The 16,263-nt window shown below is 37.5% G+C and overlaps 4 protein-coding genes across 11 annotated transcripts in view; all 4 read right to left on the bottom strand.

Annotated features, from left to right (window-relative positions):
- Nucleotides 1,183-5,412, bottom strand: LOC107631330 (probable polygalacturonase At1g80170). 2 transcript variants are annotated; one of them, XM_016334741.2, is made up of 9 exons: nucleotides 5,026-5,412; nucleotides 4,761-4,889; nucleotides 4,495-4,665; nucleotides 4,364-4,384; nucleotides 3,800-4,007; nucleotides 3,359-3,440; nucleotides 2,992-3,100; nucleotides 2,562-2,678; nucleotides 1,183-1,725 (listed from the first exon to the last, which is right to left on the bottom strand). In XM_016334741.2, exons 1-9 carry the CDS (start codon nucleotides 5,260-5,262, stop codon nucleotides 1,423-1,425), a joined length of 1,377 nt encoding a protein of 458 aa, XP_016190227.1. In that variant the 5' UTR covers nucleotides 5,263-5,412; the 3' UTR covers nucleotides 1,183-1,422. The 2 variants fall into 2 exon arrangements, with proteins under 2 accessions (XP_016190227.1, XP_016190228.1); XM_016334742.2 differs by lacking the exon at nucleotides 2,562-2,678.
- Nucleotides 5,949-7,958, bottom strand: LOC107631329 (putative pentatricopeptide repeat-containing protein At3g05240). Its single transcript, XM_016334740.2, has one exon. It carries the CDS (start codon nucleotides 7,956-7,958, stop codon nucleotides 5,949-5,951), a length of 2,010 nt encoding a protein of 669 aa, XP_016190226.1.
- LOC107631332 (protein STABILIZED1) lies at nucleotides 8,305-11,802 on the bottom strand. The gene has a single exon (XM_016334743.2). It carries the CDS (start codon nucleotides 11,631-11,633, stop codon nucleotides 8,520-8,522), a length of 3,114 nt encoding a protein of 1,037 aa, XP_016190229.1. The 5' UTR covers nucleotides 11,634-11,802; the 3' UTR covers nucleotides 8,305-8,519.
- The window catches only part of LOC107631333 (probable BOI-related E3 ubiquitin-protein ligase 2), a 5,274-nt gene continuing 1,601 nt past the window's right edge, over nucleotides 12,591-16,263 (bottom strand). For 2 of the 7 annotated variants that reach the window (XM_016334744.2, XM_016334749.2), the window contains 3 exons: nucleotides 15,352-15,481; nucleotides 14,115-14,476; nucleotides 12,591-13,525 (listed from right to left, as the gene is read on the bottom strand). In XM_016334744.2, the coding sequence (XP_016190230.1) occupies nucleotides 12,974-13,525; nucleotides 14,115-14,476; nucleotides 15,352-15,481 (1,044 nt within the window). In that variant the 3' untranslated portion in view covers nucleotides 12,591-12,973. Of the gene's footprint in view, nucleotides 13,526-14,114; nucleotides 14,477-15,351; nucleotides 15,482-15,949; nucleotides 15,992-16,068; nucleotides 16,258-16,263 lie in introns of those variants that run through there. The other 5 variants (XM_021119637.1, XM_016334748.2, XM_016334746.2 and 2 more) reach the window with 4 other exon arrangements.

Raw genomic sequence — 16,263 nt, 5'->3', positions numbered from 1 at the left:
TCTCAGATGAGAAATAAAATTTTATATTTTAGACAAAAGATTATTTTTTTAAAAATTAAATTTAAAAATTTCAAACAAATATGAGAATAATATACTTCCAAATTTTTATGGACAATTTAAAATATGCTAATACCAATTCGAATATGGTGGAAATATATATGCCCCATGAAAGTTGATAAGCTTAGTCAAAGGGAAGCTTGTAACTACTCATAGTTGGTCACCTCAATTTGGCACTTCATGCAAATTTTATAACTAAAGAGCATTTTTTTTTTTTTAAATGTATGGTCTTAGTTGGCACTATTAAGATTTAGGATTTCATAATATTACATATGATATCATGAGTTTTTTTTTTCTTTATGTGCTTTAGAAGACTAGGGAAGATTTCTTTCTGGTGCATATAAGTTTAAGACCAAAGAAGAGCCACGTGTAAGATAACAAACTACACAAAATGCTGGACCCTTGTATCCACATAAAGATTGTTGATTTGTTTTGTCTTTGTATTCATCTTTATCCAATCTAATCCTAAAGTGAATATGCTAAAATCCCATCTTGATCCACACCTTTTTACAACCCCATGTGCACTGGACCATTGACACTGCAGTCTTCAACTCCCTATTTGATCAGTTATTAATTTTAGAATTTTTAAATACTAGCAGTTTAGTCCAATTTTGGTTATGTTTGAGTTTTGAAAAGATCCATAAACTAGTTACATAAAAATGATAATACCATCATTTTGTTATGTCCTCCTTTTTTGTTGTCTGGTAAAAGAAACCAACTGAAAGAAACAACTCCTTTCTAGGATTCTACCAGTTCCAAATATTGGCTTCATCAACTAATATATGACACTTTGGACCACAGTTTTCAAATACATTACATTAATGCAGTGTTCCTGAAGAGTCCATGTGTTTGTCCATTTGCAATGACTGGTGGCCAAATAAGAACATTACTATTATTTATTACTATATGTAAGTGATCATGCAATTCATAACATGATGAAAAATTAACCAAAGACCAATTTTATAACAAGGAAAATTGTTGCACAATCTTACTGTACTTTATGTTGAAAGTATCACCAGAAAGAATCAAATCCATAAACACAATACTAAAGATTAACATAAAATCTCAATCAAAATTATAAAATCAGATACATGTCTCTTTTTCTTTCTTCAATCAATGCTAGTACATTTCTCTGTTTTTTTTTTCTGAAATCAGTTTCAATGTAATACCTAATAGTATAGTGTCAACAAGACATCCTTTGATTTTTCTCTCTGATCTCTCACCTCAAACCTCATCCAACATACCATAACTATTCCTACTTGCATTCTCATTTGCCTTGTTTCATATAAATAATAATAATAGCAATCAAATGGTTACTCATTACTGTATAATAATGCTTCTATAGAGATAATAGAGAGAGTCAACTTATAGTTCAGTGTGATGAGTATCCTCCTCCTCTTCGACTGTGATTGGTTCTGTAATAACTTCCGAAGTGTTGTCGCTGGAATTGAGGCAATCGGCAGAAGGGTGCACAACACCATAGCCGAAGCCTTGAGCGGAGTGACAGTAAGTTTCGACAGTGCCGTCTTGCTTCTCCAAGTCCACATTGCTAAGAACCAAGCTGCTGCATGGAACTGTGTCACTGCATGCAAATTGAATGGCCTTAGCACTCCTTGTTGTCCCACTAATGTTCTGATACATGATCTCGCTTATCTCCACGGCTGATGTCTGACAAAAAAATCACATGTACATAAGGTTGTGTTTGTTTATAAAGATAGGATACTGAAACACAAAATCGTGTTTAGTAAGTGAGACATGGACAGAGATATTGTGTCTTAGAACACTGAATTAGTGTATTTTGTATCATTTTTAATATAAAGGACATAAAGACACTGGACGGAGATACAATTTATTTTTTTATTTTTTCTTTTATTATCACTATCAAATTTTCAAAATTATATTTTTTATCATTTTATTTTTTATTCTAAATTTTGTGTGAAGAAAAAAATGAAGGTAAGTTAGACTTTTTATTATTTATTCTATCTTATATTCAGTTCACCACCAAACAAAATACAAAAATACTAATTTTTATGTCTCTATCCTTTGTGTCTTGTCTTGTCATGTGCTCAAAACCAAACGCAGGCTAAGAGATCATCATAACATAACATTATTATTACTGCATAATATGAAAATATTTTATTTGAAATTATTTAAATAGAGGTGATTGGTGGAAAACAAGAGAATTTATCTGCAAAACACTCCAGTTTGGTCGAAATAACACATTATTCGTTCAAAGGTTTGCGTTTAATTTTGTACATAAAATTACTTGTATAAAAAGAAATCATTATACCTCAAGTAATTTCTTTCATTTACATGACTTCAATTAAGACCGTACTAAAGGAAATCAACTGCCAAAATCACCTAAATCAACCTAGTGTTGAGCTTAATTCATTAAAACTTCAAAATTAAGTACAAGAAAATGTGAAGCATGCTATCAAACAAAAATATAAGTTCTTAGTCAATCCTGTGTTCATTAATTTCATTTTATAGTTTTAATTATGTACCTGGTTTTGACAAGTAGTTGGTGAATCACAGTAAAATTGATCAATAATAATGGGGTTTGAGGCATTTTCCATCTTCACATTCTGAAAGCGTACTCCACGAACATACCCAGAACCCCCCTGTGTATGTTCCAGAGAAAAACAATGGAAAGAAAAATCTTGTCATTCTCATATACAAGATACATCAATTTTCATGGATTATTATTATTATACTGTATGTATTTGTTATTGTTTTCAGTGCATGTAGAAACCTTTATAAATCTAAGGGTTTTGCTAATCAACTAAGTTGTTAGTTTAAGCCTTCAATAGTAAAAATTATTAATTAAAAACTGAAACTTTTAATTTTCAACTATATGCAATGAATTAATACCTTCCAAAATTTGTTACAATTAAAATAAAATAAAAAAGTAAAAATATCAATTAGGAGGTGTACCTGCCAAGTCTTAATCCTGACACCATTTGTAGTATCCTTAATAACTGCTGTATCTAAAATCACTTTTGTCACTATGCCAGTTGAATTGTCTTTCCCAAGGCTCCCAATGCTGAAAAAGTTTAGATTTTTTGGGTAATAAATAAAAATTAAAAAAGGTTAAAATGTCAATTAATTAGCTTGTTAAAGTGGCATGAAATTTTAGACTAACAAAACTATCACATAGAATTAAATTGATAACAATTTAAAATATAAGATTATCAGCGAATAAACTGAAAATCTGAGCCTAAAAATATAAACATTTTAACCTAGCAACTAAAAATAGTGACACAAGAATTCATTAAATGCTGTTTTGAAGATTAGATGATACCTAATTCCATGTCCTGGTCCACAAAAAATTCTTTTCATTTTGATATTGGAACTGGCATTCACAATTGATATGCAATCATCCCCTGAATATCATAGTATAAACTTTAGAAACATTGAAGTGATTTTATTCCACTAAGAATTCAGTGTGTTCTTTTTTCTAAGGGTCTGAACTCACAATTCAATGTCTTCATTTAAAAGGTTGAACTATAAATGAAATAAAGAAATTCTGAAAATTTTTTGAAAGGACATAAGTTTAACAACTCATAAATCATGTTTTTAATACAAAAAAAAAAGGAGTTGGTAAGATCCATGTACAAATAAATCTGTCTTAAAATAAAGGTAATGGAACCACTTTTATTGTGAAGACATATCTAAATGAGTTGTTAAACTTGTGTTGATGCAAGAATCACTAAGTTGACAAAAGGGTGAAAAAGTTCAGAACCTGCTCCAATTTTGCTGTCTTGGATTATGACATTAGTTGATTCACTAATATGAATTCCGTCGGTGTTTGGGCTGTCATCTGGTGATGACACTTTGACACCATAAATCCTAACAGAATTACACCTTGATATGGTAAAATGAATCTGTTGGCTATGCTGTATAGTTAGTCCTTTCACCTTTATACCTGAGCTTGAATCAATGGTCAATGCCTGCAATCAATTCCATCAAAGTTGAGCAACATTTGGTAATCTTCATATAACACATTGTAAAACCTTCTAGTTGGAACATACTCCTCCTAGATTCTAGTTTACTATATTTGAACAATAATCAAGGAACTCAAAATAAAGAATGAATTACAAAATTAAATACCCTAAATACTCTTATTTAACAACTACTTAATTTATAGTGCATACATTTTATTGTTTATTATGTTTAACATAGTGTTGACAATAAATATGAAAAAAAAAGAATGAAACTTATAAATATTACATTGAAATTTGAGAACAACAGATATACCGAATACAGAGAGTAGAATATAATTAGTGGTTAAGAGAATGGTGCTTACTGTTGGTGCACCTTTGCAAGGCTGCAAAATAAAAATAAAAGTAAATAAATAGAGAGAGAGAAATAATTGCTTGCAGCTGAAGTTTTTATAAAATATAGCAAATTCAATGAGACCAAGTTCAGAAAATTTACATTAGACTTGTTCTTCTTGCAAGATGCTTCCCACCATTTTTTGCCTGAGCCATCAATAACTCCAGCACCTTGGAAAACAGCTTTCTCCAATTTTGAAAAATCAAGCCAAACGCGTGCTAATTTTGAATCCCAGTTCTTAGGCTCATCTGGTGCTACTATTGTTCCATCAATCTGATAAATGCTAATACTATGTCAATAAACATGAACTCATGGATAATGCAAAACTATAAAATATGAAAGATATAAATATTTCCGTGCATGATCACCTGGATGATTAGAGTGCCTTTACAAGGCCCTATGAATTTTGTTGCATTGACAAGGTAGCGGCGTCCTTGGGGAACTAAGAACACAGAATTTGGTGTAGAGCAAGAAACATTCCATGCTTTTCGGAAAGCCTGAGCATAACACCATTAGATAAAAAATCCAACATTGTCAAATTTGTGAAGTGCATGTTCAGCAAAAACAATGGACCACATTGGCAATTCCAGGTATAAATCAATAATGATATTTGTTGATAACGAAAGAAATTACCTCAGTATCATCAGATTCTCCATCTCCAGCAGCACCAAAGCTATCAACATTCACAAGAACCTTTCCACCACGCTCACTTGTCCATGAAGGAATGTCAGAGAGCTCTATCTCATTTTCTTCTGTATCCATATTTGCAAGTTCATCAAGCATGGCAATGTTGTCACATGTCAGGGTTCCTGTGACTCCATGAGCCGCTATCAGCAAACACAATAAGGAAACCAAGAAGAATTTGTCCATGTTTTCCTGTTGTAGGCTGTACTGCAAGGATTGGTTGTTGATTTGATTAATGAATGAATGAATGCTTGGTTTTAATTTATATGTGTAGATTAGCTCTGAAAAATGAAGGATTTGGAGTGCTTTTATGGCTTGGCTTGAAAGTGTATGAAGGTGTTACATTTTCTACATGCCCCACACTTAAAGTACAAGGAAAAATATATTTTTGTAGCATTTTGCTTTACTCATCAACCAATTACAAAACTCATGAGTACTGTTAACAGTTGCACAATCTCTAATTTGCCAACCTGAAAGAGAAGGGGATCAGGTCACATGTAATCTAAGACCTTGTTACATTTCTCAAGTTATTTCAAATTGCATTACTATGTAGCCATAACTCAATGCTGTACATAAAAGGGAAAAAAGTATATATTTTTCTATTATTAGGAGTGTCAGTTAGTTACACCAAACAAGGGAACACAAATGCCGACTTTCAATTTCTTGGCATGCCCAACAGAAGCTCCTCCCAAAAGAAACCTTTCCCTTAGAATGTAGGATTGCCCAAATAGACAAGACACAAGACCTGGACATCTTAGTAAACATCTTCACCGACACAGTAATATCTGCCATGATTGGTTTCTCGTGTGAATAATGGGCAAGATGCTTCCCCAATTCACGAACTCTTTTCTTTTAGTTGTATATTTCAACAATCAATATTTTAGCTCAATTAAACTATGTCCAATCTCCCTTATCATCTTCCTTGCTAGAGCAACCTCTCTGATTTCTCTTGAGGCATCAGACTTCCCAATCTCAGCATAGAAATTTGAAGCTTGCAACAACACTGCAGGGTTATTGGAGCCTAGCTCGACTAAAGCCTGCGCTGCTCTTGTTCCAACCTCTTCATTCCCATGGACCCTGCAACTTCGCAGCAACGAGCTCCACATAACACAATCGCTTTTTTCTGGTGAGAGTAGCAGCAAGTCTTCAGCTTCATATAGGAGCCCAGCACGGCATAAAAGATCTACAATGCATGAAAAGTGCTGGCGATTGGGGTGAATCCCATGAAGAGATTTCATGGAGTCAAAAACTATTTTGCCCTCCTCAACTAGCCCTTTATGATTGCATCCTGTTAATGCACATAAAAAGGTAACTTTATCTGGTTTTAGGCCCTTCTCAATCATAGCCTGAAGCACTGCAAGTCCTTCTTCCCCCATTCCATTTCGGGCATATCCATTGATCATAGATGTGAAACAAATAGCATTTGGAGAACTAAGACCCTCAAAGATCTCACAAGAATGTTCCACATGGCCACATCTTGAATATGCATCCATTAGGGAGCATGCCACTGCAGCATCTCCTTCGAGTCCGTATTTTAATGCAAAGCAATGCAATAACTGAGTTATCGTGAAGCTAGCTGAAGCAGAGACCGACAATGCCTTCAGCGTTGAAGAGAAGGTTACTTCATCTGGCCTAATACCTTCATCAATCATCAAATAAAACAACTCCACCACATCTTCAATTGCACCGCAGTAAGAAAGGGAAGTCATCAACGAATTGCAACACTCCAAAGTTCTCTCAGGGAGACATTCAAACACAGCTACAGAACTCTCAAGATCACTACATTTTCCATACATATCAATCAATGCAGATTGAACATGCACACTCATTTCATCAAGACCCAATTTCAAAACACAACAGTGAACCTGCTTCCCCAATACAACATCTTTATTTCTACTACACAAATTCAAAAACCCCACCATAGAACGCACAGATGGCCTCTTCCCCCAGAATTGCATAACACTAAACAGTTTCAAAGCTTCAAACACCAACTCATTTTCTGCATAAACACAAACCAACGAGTTCCAAGATATGACATCCTCAACTAGTATAGCCTCAAAACACTTCCTTGCACCAACCCAGCACCCACAAGCAGAGTAAAAATCCACCAAAGCATTAGCAACAAAGACATTAGATTCTACCAAACCCATCTTCAAAATTCTTCCTTGAATCTTCATCCCTTCATGCAACCTTCTCTCAATACCACACCCCCTAAGCAAATAACAAAAGGTGACCCCATTCGGCTCCACACCTTCAAACCACATCCAAGAGTAATAAAACCCAACCAACTCATCAACACAACCCAATTCACACAACCCGCGCAGCACCACATTCCACAGAGCTAAATTTCTCTCTGGCAATTCGTCAAACAGCTCCAGTGCAGCCCCACATAACCCCAAATTCATATAGAACCCAACAAGGGCGCCACCAACGAACACGTTCGACAAGAAACCAAACTTGACAACCTTGCAATGAACCTGAAGGCCTTCTCCGAAGAACCCATGATTAGCACAGAGAGATATAACAGATGTGAACGTGGTTGGGGTTTCCGTTATTCCAAGCAAACCCATTTCGGCGTAGAGATGAAGAGCACGTGGCGGTGAGCCATCATGACACGTGGCATGCCCTGAAATGAGTAAGTTGTAGGTGACGGCATCACGAAGGGAAGTGCTGTGGAACACTGCGAGTGCTGAATTTAGGTTCCTAGATTTGATGAAAGCGTTGATTTGGCGGTTCTTGAGATAGATAGGGTCAACGGTGTTGGGGCGAAATGGCACGTGGGAATTGTTGGAAGGTATTATTGCTGTTGTTGTGGATCTAACGAAAGCGAGTAGAGTGAGTTGAGGATTTGTTTGCTTGGAGAACAAGTGTTTCAGCAGCATCTAGGGAATGACGATGCCTCCTTTCAAAAAAGTTTTATGTTGTCAAGTAGCTCTGCGTTCTTATCTGTTTTGCATTATTTTTCATTCTATAGCAAACTTTTCTTTGGTGTGAAGAAACCGAAATAAACGAATGAATATAGTCAATATACTGGTTTTATATTATATAGTTGGAACTTTTTAACTGCTCAAATTGAACAATAAAATAAGTTTGTTTATCTTTATCTCATCATATTTTAAGTGAATTCTCATGAAGCAATTCTACCTCTGCAGTGACCCGAAACACACGACATCTCAAAAACCTTACCTAGCTAACCTTGCAGAACTACTTATATGAATTGCTTGATTGTGATTCAATTAATAGCATCAAATGGTTTGAGCATTAAATATGCAACAAATTTAGATTCTGAAACAACAACGAATGCTTCCCTGAAAAGCTCCAAATATCTATAAAACACACCTCTGTTTTCAGCTACTCATAATCGTAGGTATCAAAATTCTAAACTAATAAATCATACTACAATCTAAACAACAGAAATACTATAGGCTTATAACTATGCGACGTCAATGTTTATTATTCTCAGCTGCATTCTCCTCCTTCCCAAGTGCAACCACCACTTTCTTCAAGATGGCTTCGGTAGGCTGGTGGGAGTTCTCAACTGCCTTTGAGATAGCTTGCCATTTTTCTCCATGTTTTGGTTCTGCACTAACGCACCTCTTCAAAACATCCTTCTGGCTGTCCTCAGTTCCATGCTGAAGTTCAAATTTGTAGCACAATGCCCAGAAATCCCCAATGTCAGGAGCTAATGTCACTGCCCTGTTCAACCAGGTCCTAGCTTTGTCCACCTTCCTATCGTGCCAGAACAATTTGGCCACAGCCGCGATAACATGGGGATCATGATCGCATTTCTTGAGAGCATCCATACTCTTGGTTTTGCGCTGAGGACGGGGAACCATCTCAATTGATGCAGCCCAAAGAATACCACTGTTGGGACACTCCTGCAATGCTTTTGCCATCAAAATATCAGCTTCTTTCTTGAATCCATGCTTCAATTCTGCTCTTACAGCAGCTAGCCAGAGTTCAGGATTTTGAGGATTCTTCTTTCTAGCCATTGTGAGAACTGCACGAGCTTTACTCAGTCCATTCATCATCTCCTCAAGATTAGCAAGAGAAAGCCAAAGAGGTACACAATTAGGACAGTTCTTCAGTCCAGATTCATAGACCTTCTTAGCTTCCCTCGTATGATGATGGTGGCTTTCAGGCTGATCTTGTCTCTTTGCATTCTCAGCAAGCCGCTCTTCAAGCTGGCCAAGCATCAACCACAGTTTGAAGAATGAAGGGAATTTCTTCAGTCCTTCATCTAGCAACCTCCGCTCCTCTTCGATGTTTCCCAGCTCTCTCTCAACAATTGCTGATTTCATCCACACTCTCTCTGTGCCTCCCCTCTCTCTGGCTTTAGCCAACAACATTCTGGCTCTCTCAGGTTCATGGTTTTCAAATTCTAGCTTGAAAGCCGCAAGCCATATTTCCTCGGAATTAGGAATGGCAGCATAAGCTTCTTGGAGGATGGCTCGAGCTGCAGGGACATCACCAGCAAGCCACTTCTCTTTGGCACCCATAAGCCATAGAACTTCAGCCTGTGGTCTATAGGTAACTGCTTTTCGAAGTAATGCATCCAGAGATTCCCTGGTTCCATGAGTCTTTTCAAGTTGTGCAGCTTTGAGCCATATGCTCTTCTTAGTTAAAAAGACAGTCAATGCATGAGAATATATAGCTCTGGCAGTCTCAATAGAACCTCTCTTCTTGCATTCCTCTGCATCAGCAACCCATGTCCTCTTCCTATCTTCTTCTTCCACTCCAACTCCAATTGTATGATGGATTATAGCTTGGCAAGTAGCGACAGATCCAGCACGCTCTGCAGCCTCCGCTTCCCTCATCCAAGCCTCTCTATCAATTACCACAGCTTCTCTCTGGAGACTCCTTATACCCCTCTCAATAATCTTGCCAACCATGGAAGTGTTCCCATTAGCTTCTTCCAACTTTGCAGCTGTTATCCATATGGCAGGCTCCTTGGGCAGCCTCTCCCTTGCCCTGTTAAGAACCTTCTTAGCATTATCATAAGTCTCCAACCTCGCAAGTGCAAGCCAAAGCTCAACATGCAAAGGACAGCATTCCACAGCTCTGTGAAGCAAGAGCCTGGCATCTTCTTCATTGGCAAGCTCCACAACAGCCTTCCACAGCCTAACCGAATCCGGAATGTGCTCCAACCCTTTCCTCAACACCCTACTCTTGTTTGCATCATCCTGCTCCAACTTCGAGGCCTGCATCCACAACTTCACAGAAGTTGGAATCGACTTCACACCCCGAGCTATAACCGCCTTTGCCTCCTCAGGATTTGCCAACCTACAAGCTTCCAGCCACACATCCTCATTCTTAGGACACTCCTCGCACCCTCTCTGTATCAATTGTCTCGCTGCCTGAATCTTCCCCGCCAGCTCCTCCAACCTAGCAGCGGCAATCCAGCCAGGTGGATGCTTTGGATTCGTCTGAGTAACACTCTTGAGCAACAACCTAGCCTTCTTAATATCCGAAATCTCAGCATCACTGGTAATCTTCATGCTCTTCAAAGTAGTCAAATAACCCTTAGGATCCACATTAGTTAAACCAGAAACTGAATCCGACAACCTATCTAACTTCAAGGACAACACAGTACCCCTGCCCTCACCAACGGCAGTCAAGTCCGTCACCGGAGTCTGCGCCCAAGGAGTCTCGGTCCCTCCAGCAGCCCTGGTCTTAGGGTCCAATGCCGTGACATGCTCCTGCTCCTGCCTTGCCTTCTCAAGTAATGTATCAGGTACGGGCACAAAGCTTTCAAACCTCTTTTTCTTGTTCCTCAATGAATAATCCCCAATTTCGGGTATATTCTCCCACTCATCAGCAGATAAAGTATACAACTTCCTCTTCAAATCTGCAAACTGTTCTGTGATCTTCGGATTCGAAGCACGGTACTTCTCAATCTCCTGCTTCAACCTCGCTTCCCTCCTATCCTTCCTCCTCGAATCCATTCTCTTATCAATAGCTTCCCAAACAGCATCAGCTTCTTTATCATCCTCATCATACTCCGCAGATGCGAACAAACCAACATCGTTCCCTTCGAATTCATCAAATTTCTGATTCTCGTCATAGCCTTTATCTTCTCCTTCATCTTCTTCCTCTTCCTCGCCGCCTTTCCCTCTTCCTCTTCCAGCGGGGGCAGCAGCTGCACCGCCAATAGTTGTGGCGGATCTGTCGGGAAGATCGGGCGCGGCGCGGGCAGGACCGATATCAGATCGAGTGGTGAACCCTGTGGCACCACGACCGAGACCGGCGACGTAGTTCGGCGGCGGCTTCGAGTTGAGAAAGTCGAACCGTGGCTTGGGAACCGCCGGAGGCTGCGTGCCGCCAAGGAAAGGAACGTGAAGGGTTAGAGTTGAGTAAGGTCCGACGCCGAGGTCGGATATAAGTGCAGAATCGTCATTTCCGAGCAGTCGGAGGCTGTTGGAGATAAACAAACGCTGCTGAGAAACGGAGATGCCATAATTATCTTCAATTGCAAGCTTGAGGCGATGGAGTGTGGTGGAGTTAGGGTTTATGTCTAATGCTAGGGTTCTGTGATTGGGTGGCACGATGAACACCATGGTTAGGTATTTTTGGGAAAATCGAATGAGGGAAGATGATGATGGGGATTATGATGATCGATTTCGATCTCCAAGCTTTCTTTTGTGCTTATGGCACAAATTGAAGATAGAACCTATGCTATGTTAACTGTTAACTGTTCTGGAATTTTTAGGACTACCTACTAGAAGATAGAACCGCCATTCGTGTGTGTGTGTCTATTTTTTGGTAGCCCACCATGATTCATGATTTGGTTACATTTGGAACCCATCAGGCCCAGTGAACAGTAGCCCACAGTGTTTTTAGCCCAGGTGTATTTTTTTCTATGATAAATTATTTAAATAGAAATCAAAATAAAAAATTTGAAGAGCTGGCCGTTAAATGTTCAGTTCCGAAAGTGTAATCTTATATTCAAGTTCCCTTCCACAGTCAGAATTTGAGGCACTTAGATCTATTCAATCTCGCAAGGATCATCCAAATCCAATTATATACTATGTATAAAGAATTGAAGATTGGTAACGGTTAGCAAGAACTTCACCAAATTATCAGTCACCAATTGGTGACAATTGTTTTGATGGCGTGTTCTTTTTTCAAGCAAGGCATCTTAGAAGAAAGCTTGTAATAATGATACAACATGCTTATTATTTGAATTGTGGCCGGTGTAGTTTCATCTGGAATACCCCTAGTAATTTCTTGAATCCATGCATAATCGTGCCTAGTGCCTATAAACCACTCTCAGACTTTTGACATAGTGACCTTCCAGCTTCCACTTACATCCATTACCAAGAGAGTTTTATTGTATGTTAACAGAATAGTGTAGTCACCAAAAAGAAAGTATATGTTAACAGAATAGTGTAATAACAGAAAATTGTGATAACATTAAGCTCTTGTTTGGTACATGGTATTAAATAAAACATGAGACAAAAAAAGGAAAAAGAAAAATAGATAACAAAAATAACATGAGAAATGGATCCTTCCAATAAGAAAAGTGTAGGCAAGAGCTAGTTCATCAAAACCATTTTGCCAAATATGATGCAAAACTCGGTATAGTTATTAACATAGAGCAGCAAATGTTCCTTCTTATACAACCAACAACAGGGTTTAAAGAATATTTACAGCCCAATCTTCATGTGTTCATGATGCATCAATTATTAACACACTGAGGAAAGATGCTCCATAGGAAAGTTTACAGGAAAAGGAGGAAAGCTGTTAACACAAGGAAATCTCAATAGAGAATATTGATATTCTATGGATGTGAATTTTGCAATAACTTCACTTATAATTCATCTTAGGTAAACAAGTCACACAAGAACAGCCATGCATATTCCATTTTTTTCCCTTTTAAATACTTACCCTTTGCAAGTTAAGACAGATACACCTGGACACTTTGAGTTTTCATCAATTGGCATACAGGACAAACATTGATATATCTATCACAGTTGTCACACAAGCATAAGTGTCTGCAAGGCATCAACAACATGGAAACCTCCTTCACCCTGCACTCTCTGCACATCAGATTCTCTATGCCTTGGTGCTTCTTCAAAGTAGATTTCATTCGTGCACCTGGATTGCTGATCAAGCTATTCAAATCGATATATGAGGTGGCATCGTCAACTTCGCTACTGTCTCCGAACCCTTCCTTTCCTTGTTCGACTCCTTGTGTAATTGCTTGCTGGAGATTGTTCCTTAATACGTTGACAACTTGTTCATTATACTTTGCTTTGTAGTGCCAACTCTGTGCTTCGATGGATACTTGTTTTATTCTCTCTGCTAGTTCCCTGTTTTTCTGGTTAATGTTCTCTATCTCTGCATCTTTTTCCCTTAGCTTCTTGCTAACACCTTTCTCAATGGCATTAAAGACACTGGTCATGTGTTTTTGTTTCATATCTCTCACTGCTTTTGACAATTGGTCCTTCTGCATAGAGAACATTATAAAGTGCACTAGACTCAAATCCATGATTCACAATCAAAGTGAAACATATGTCTTTGTATCTTAGTGCAATAGGAAAACATAAAACTGATAAAAACTCATAAGCAATCATTCAAAAAATTTCCACGACTTACTCCATGATTTAAACATTTGAGAGGTGTTCAACAAGCAATAATTCACAAGGAGAATAACTACTCATAAATTACTCAATGAAAGGCCTACCAATAAAAAGGAGAAATTTCTACCAGGAACTCTGCATAATGGTTTATCTGAAAAGCAGAAGAAAAATGATAAAGCAAAATGGAAAAGTATCCACCATAAGATGAAAACATGGACATACAGAAGTAGCACCAATAATAGAAGCTAGACCTCTCACAAACAATATTACAAAGAGAAATGCTACTTGACCAGAAAAACTTCATGGTGGTTGTTGGTTGAAATATAGATGTAGGACTGACTCAATCTTCTGAGAACGAACCACATGCCTCATCATTCTTGCAATTTAAATATTTCAGGCTCTTCAGCATTTTTATAGGGCAAAATAACATAATGAAGAGCTATAATGACACTCTACCTGTAGCTGAATATACTGGTCCAGCTCTTCTTGCTGCCTATCAAGCTCGGTTCTGAAATTGTCACCAAGGGATAATATGATTGAAGGTGCGGCAGTCATACTACCACTAGCAGAAGTAACAGAAGAATTGCGCTCATCATCGTCATAAGAAAGCCTCAATCCTGTTGACACTTGATTTGGATTTGGAATATTTGCCAATCGATCAGCTTCGTCCTGACAGACATTGTAATTTAAGGAAATCTGAAGCTTTTGCTGCTTTGATATATCTTCAGCTTCTCTGCTTCGTTTATTAGATCGAAACATGGAGCTGAGATACTCATTTCCAACATAACTAACAGGGTCAATATTGCATCCAGCTTGTACTGCAAGATATGTCACATATACATTGGTTTGAGACTATGAAAAATGAATTCAAGGAACTACACAGCAAGTAACATGATGTACAAAAAAATGGTAATTTTTATCTTTGCCAGTAAGATGTAAAATCATTCAAGTGAGGCCAATTCAAATGTTATGAAAAGGGAAAGGATGTGAAAAGGATGGAGCCCTGACAAATGGGACTTTGTACATAGGGATTAGGGTTAGTTTATTGGTAGGATAAATGTACATAAGAAGTTATTACGGAGCAGAGGGCATATGTTGAGGATATAGGAACTTGGGAACTAAGGATAGCGAGGGATCTCCGATATCCTGACTCTATGAATTTCCTTCAGCAATTGTACATATTTTCTTTGGTTTCTTGGTATCGTCTGAACCAGTTCTATAAGAATACATGAAAGGTGCAGAAATTGGTGTGTATTATATGATATATGGTCCATCTCCCAGAGCATCAAGATCCATATGAAATGCACATAAGCAAAAACATTCAACACAGAAAAACGTCATAACCCAGAATCTGTCACTCCATCCTTTTTCCAGAAAAAAAGGATGGCCCCGTCATGTCCACAAATATCAGGCAAAAGGAGTGCAGTTTTGTCTTCTATTACTGATTACTCTTTGATTCTTCTATTTTACCAATGCCGGTTGTTACACAGCACATGTAAAAGAATCCAGTTCCAGGCAAATAAAAAGTTATAACAAGTAACATCACCATTACTAGTGAACAAGCGGTGGCAACTGGCAAACAAACTCCAACAAACAAGAAAGAGATCCCATATATAACAACCATATCTAAAATGATAAAGCATTCAATGTGAAATTCCATTATTCCATGACAAAAGGAAAGGCGAAAACTCACTATTCCCAAACAACTGCAGTTGATTTGCTTCATTGGTTTGATACTGAAATCGAGCCTCATCCAAGACATTTTTGTGCCCCAACATTATCCTTGGAGAAGCACTTGTGTATCCTGAACTAGTAAGAAATATCTACATGTAAGAAAGAAGATCAATTAACATCAAAGTCGCAAAATATGCAAAGCTGACATGATGAAACACACCATCATCAACAATTTTAAGAAAAAAATTAGCAGAACAATTTAAGATATAAATGCTTGAAAGTTAAGAGGGTTAAGGGAACTGGTGGTTCTAATGAAGTATTATTTTATCAGTTTTGGCACAAGGGACTCTAGGTTTAGGGAGCAAGTTCTGATGATAATTCATGCCCCACATATAACAATAGCAGTGAATCTATTTGTTCAAACAAAAATAAAAGAATGTACACAATTTCCTCTAAAGTGGTGATGTTTACTCTACAAAATATAGAGAACTCCTGAACCATTCAAAAGTAGACCATCATCTTTTTTCATAACAATAACAAAAAAAAAAAAAAAACTGTTTTAGTTGATGAACGAAGACACAAAAAACAAAAAAAACAAGAGCAAAATAGAAGGTTACCTTGGATGTCTCCGACGAAAACACAATGCTAGTAGCTAACAGCTGTAACACAAGATAAGAGATAAGAATCACAAAATCGATAGAGGAATCAACAAGCATTGGAATAAAAGAAATAATACCTTAAATGCCTTGTAATAAGAGAAGTCACGAAAAAATAGAAGATGAAAATAAATTAATTAATTAATTAATTAAGTTAAGTATGGAGTTGGTAAGTTCCAGAGCATCAGATAAGAACCCTGCAGTAGTGACTAGTGACAAGGAGAGAGAGATGAAGATGAAGATGATGAGAATAAGAAGGGGAATAGAGAGAATAA

The sequence above is a fragment of the Arachis ipaensis genome, chromosome B03 (genome assembly GCF_000816755.2).
Source record: "Arachis ipaensis cultivar K30076 chromosome B03, Araip1.1, whole genome shotgun sequence".
Classification (NCBI taxonomy): Eukaryota; Viridiplantae; Streptophyta; class Magnoliopsida; order Fabales; family Fabaceae; genus Arachis; species Arachis ipaensis.
Note: the sequence above shows the minus strand (reverse complement) of the source record. Positions and strands in the feature narration are given on the sequence as shown.

Coding starts and splice junctions, on each gene's coding strand:
- LOC107631330 (XM_016334741.2), bottom strand. CDS start 5,262: ATGGACAAATTCTTCTTGGTTTCCTTATTGTGTTTGCTGATAGCGGCT. Junction 4,666..4,760: donor AAGGCACTCTAATCATCCAG/GTGATCATGCAC, acceptor AGCATTTATCAG/ATTGATGGAACAATAGTAGC. Junction 3,441..3,799: donor AGACAGCAAAATTGGAGCAG/GTTCTGAACTTT, acceptor TATGATATTCAG/GGGATGATTGCATATCAATT.
- LOC107631329 (XM_016334740.2), bottom strand. CDS start 7,958: ATGCTGCTGAAACACTTGTTCTCCAAGCAAACAAATCCTCAACTCACT.
- LOC107631332 (XM_016334743.2), bottom strand. CDS start 11,633: ATGGTGTTCATCGTGCCACCCAATCACAGAACCCTAGCATTAGACATA.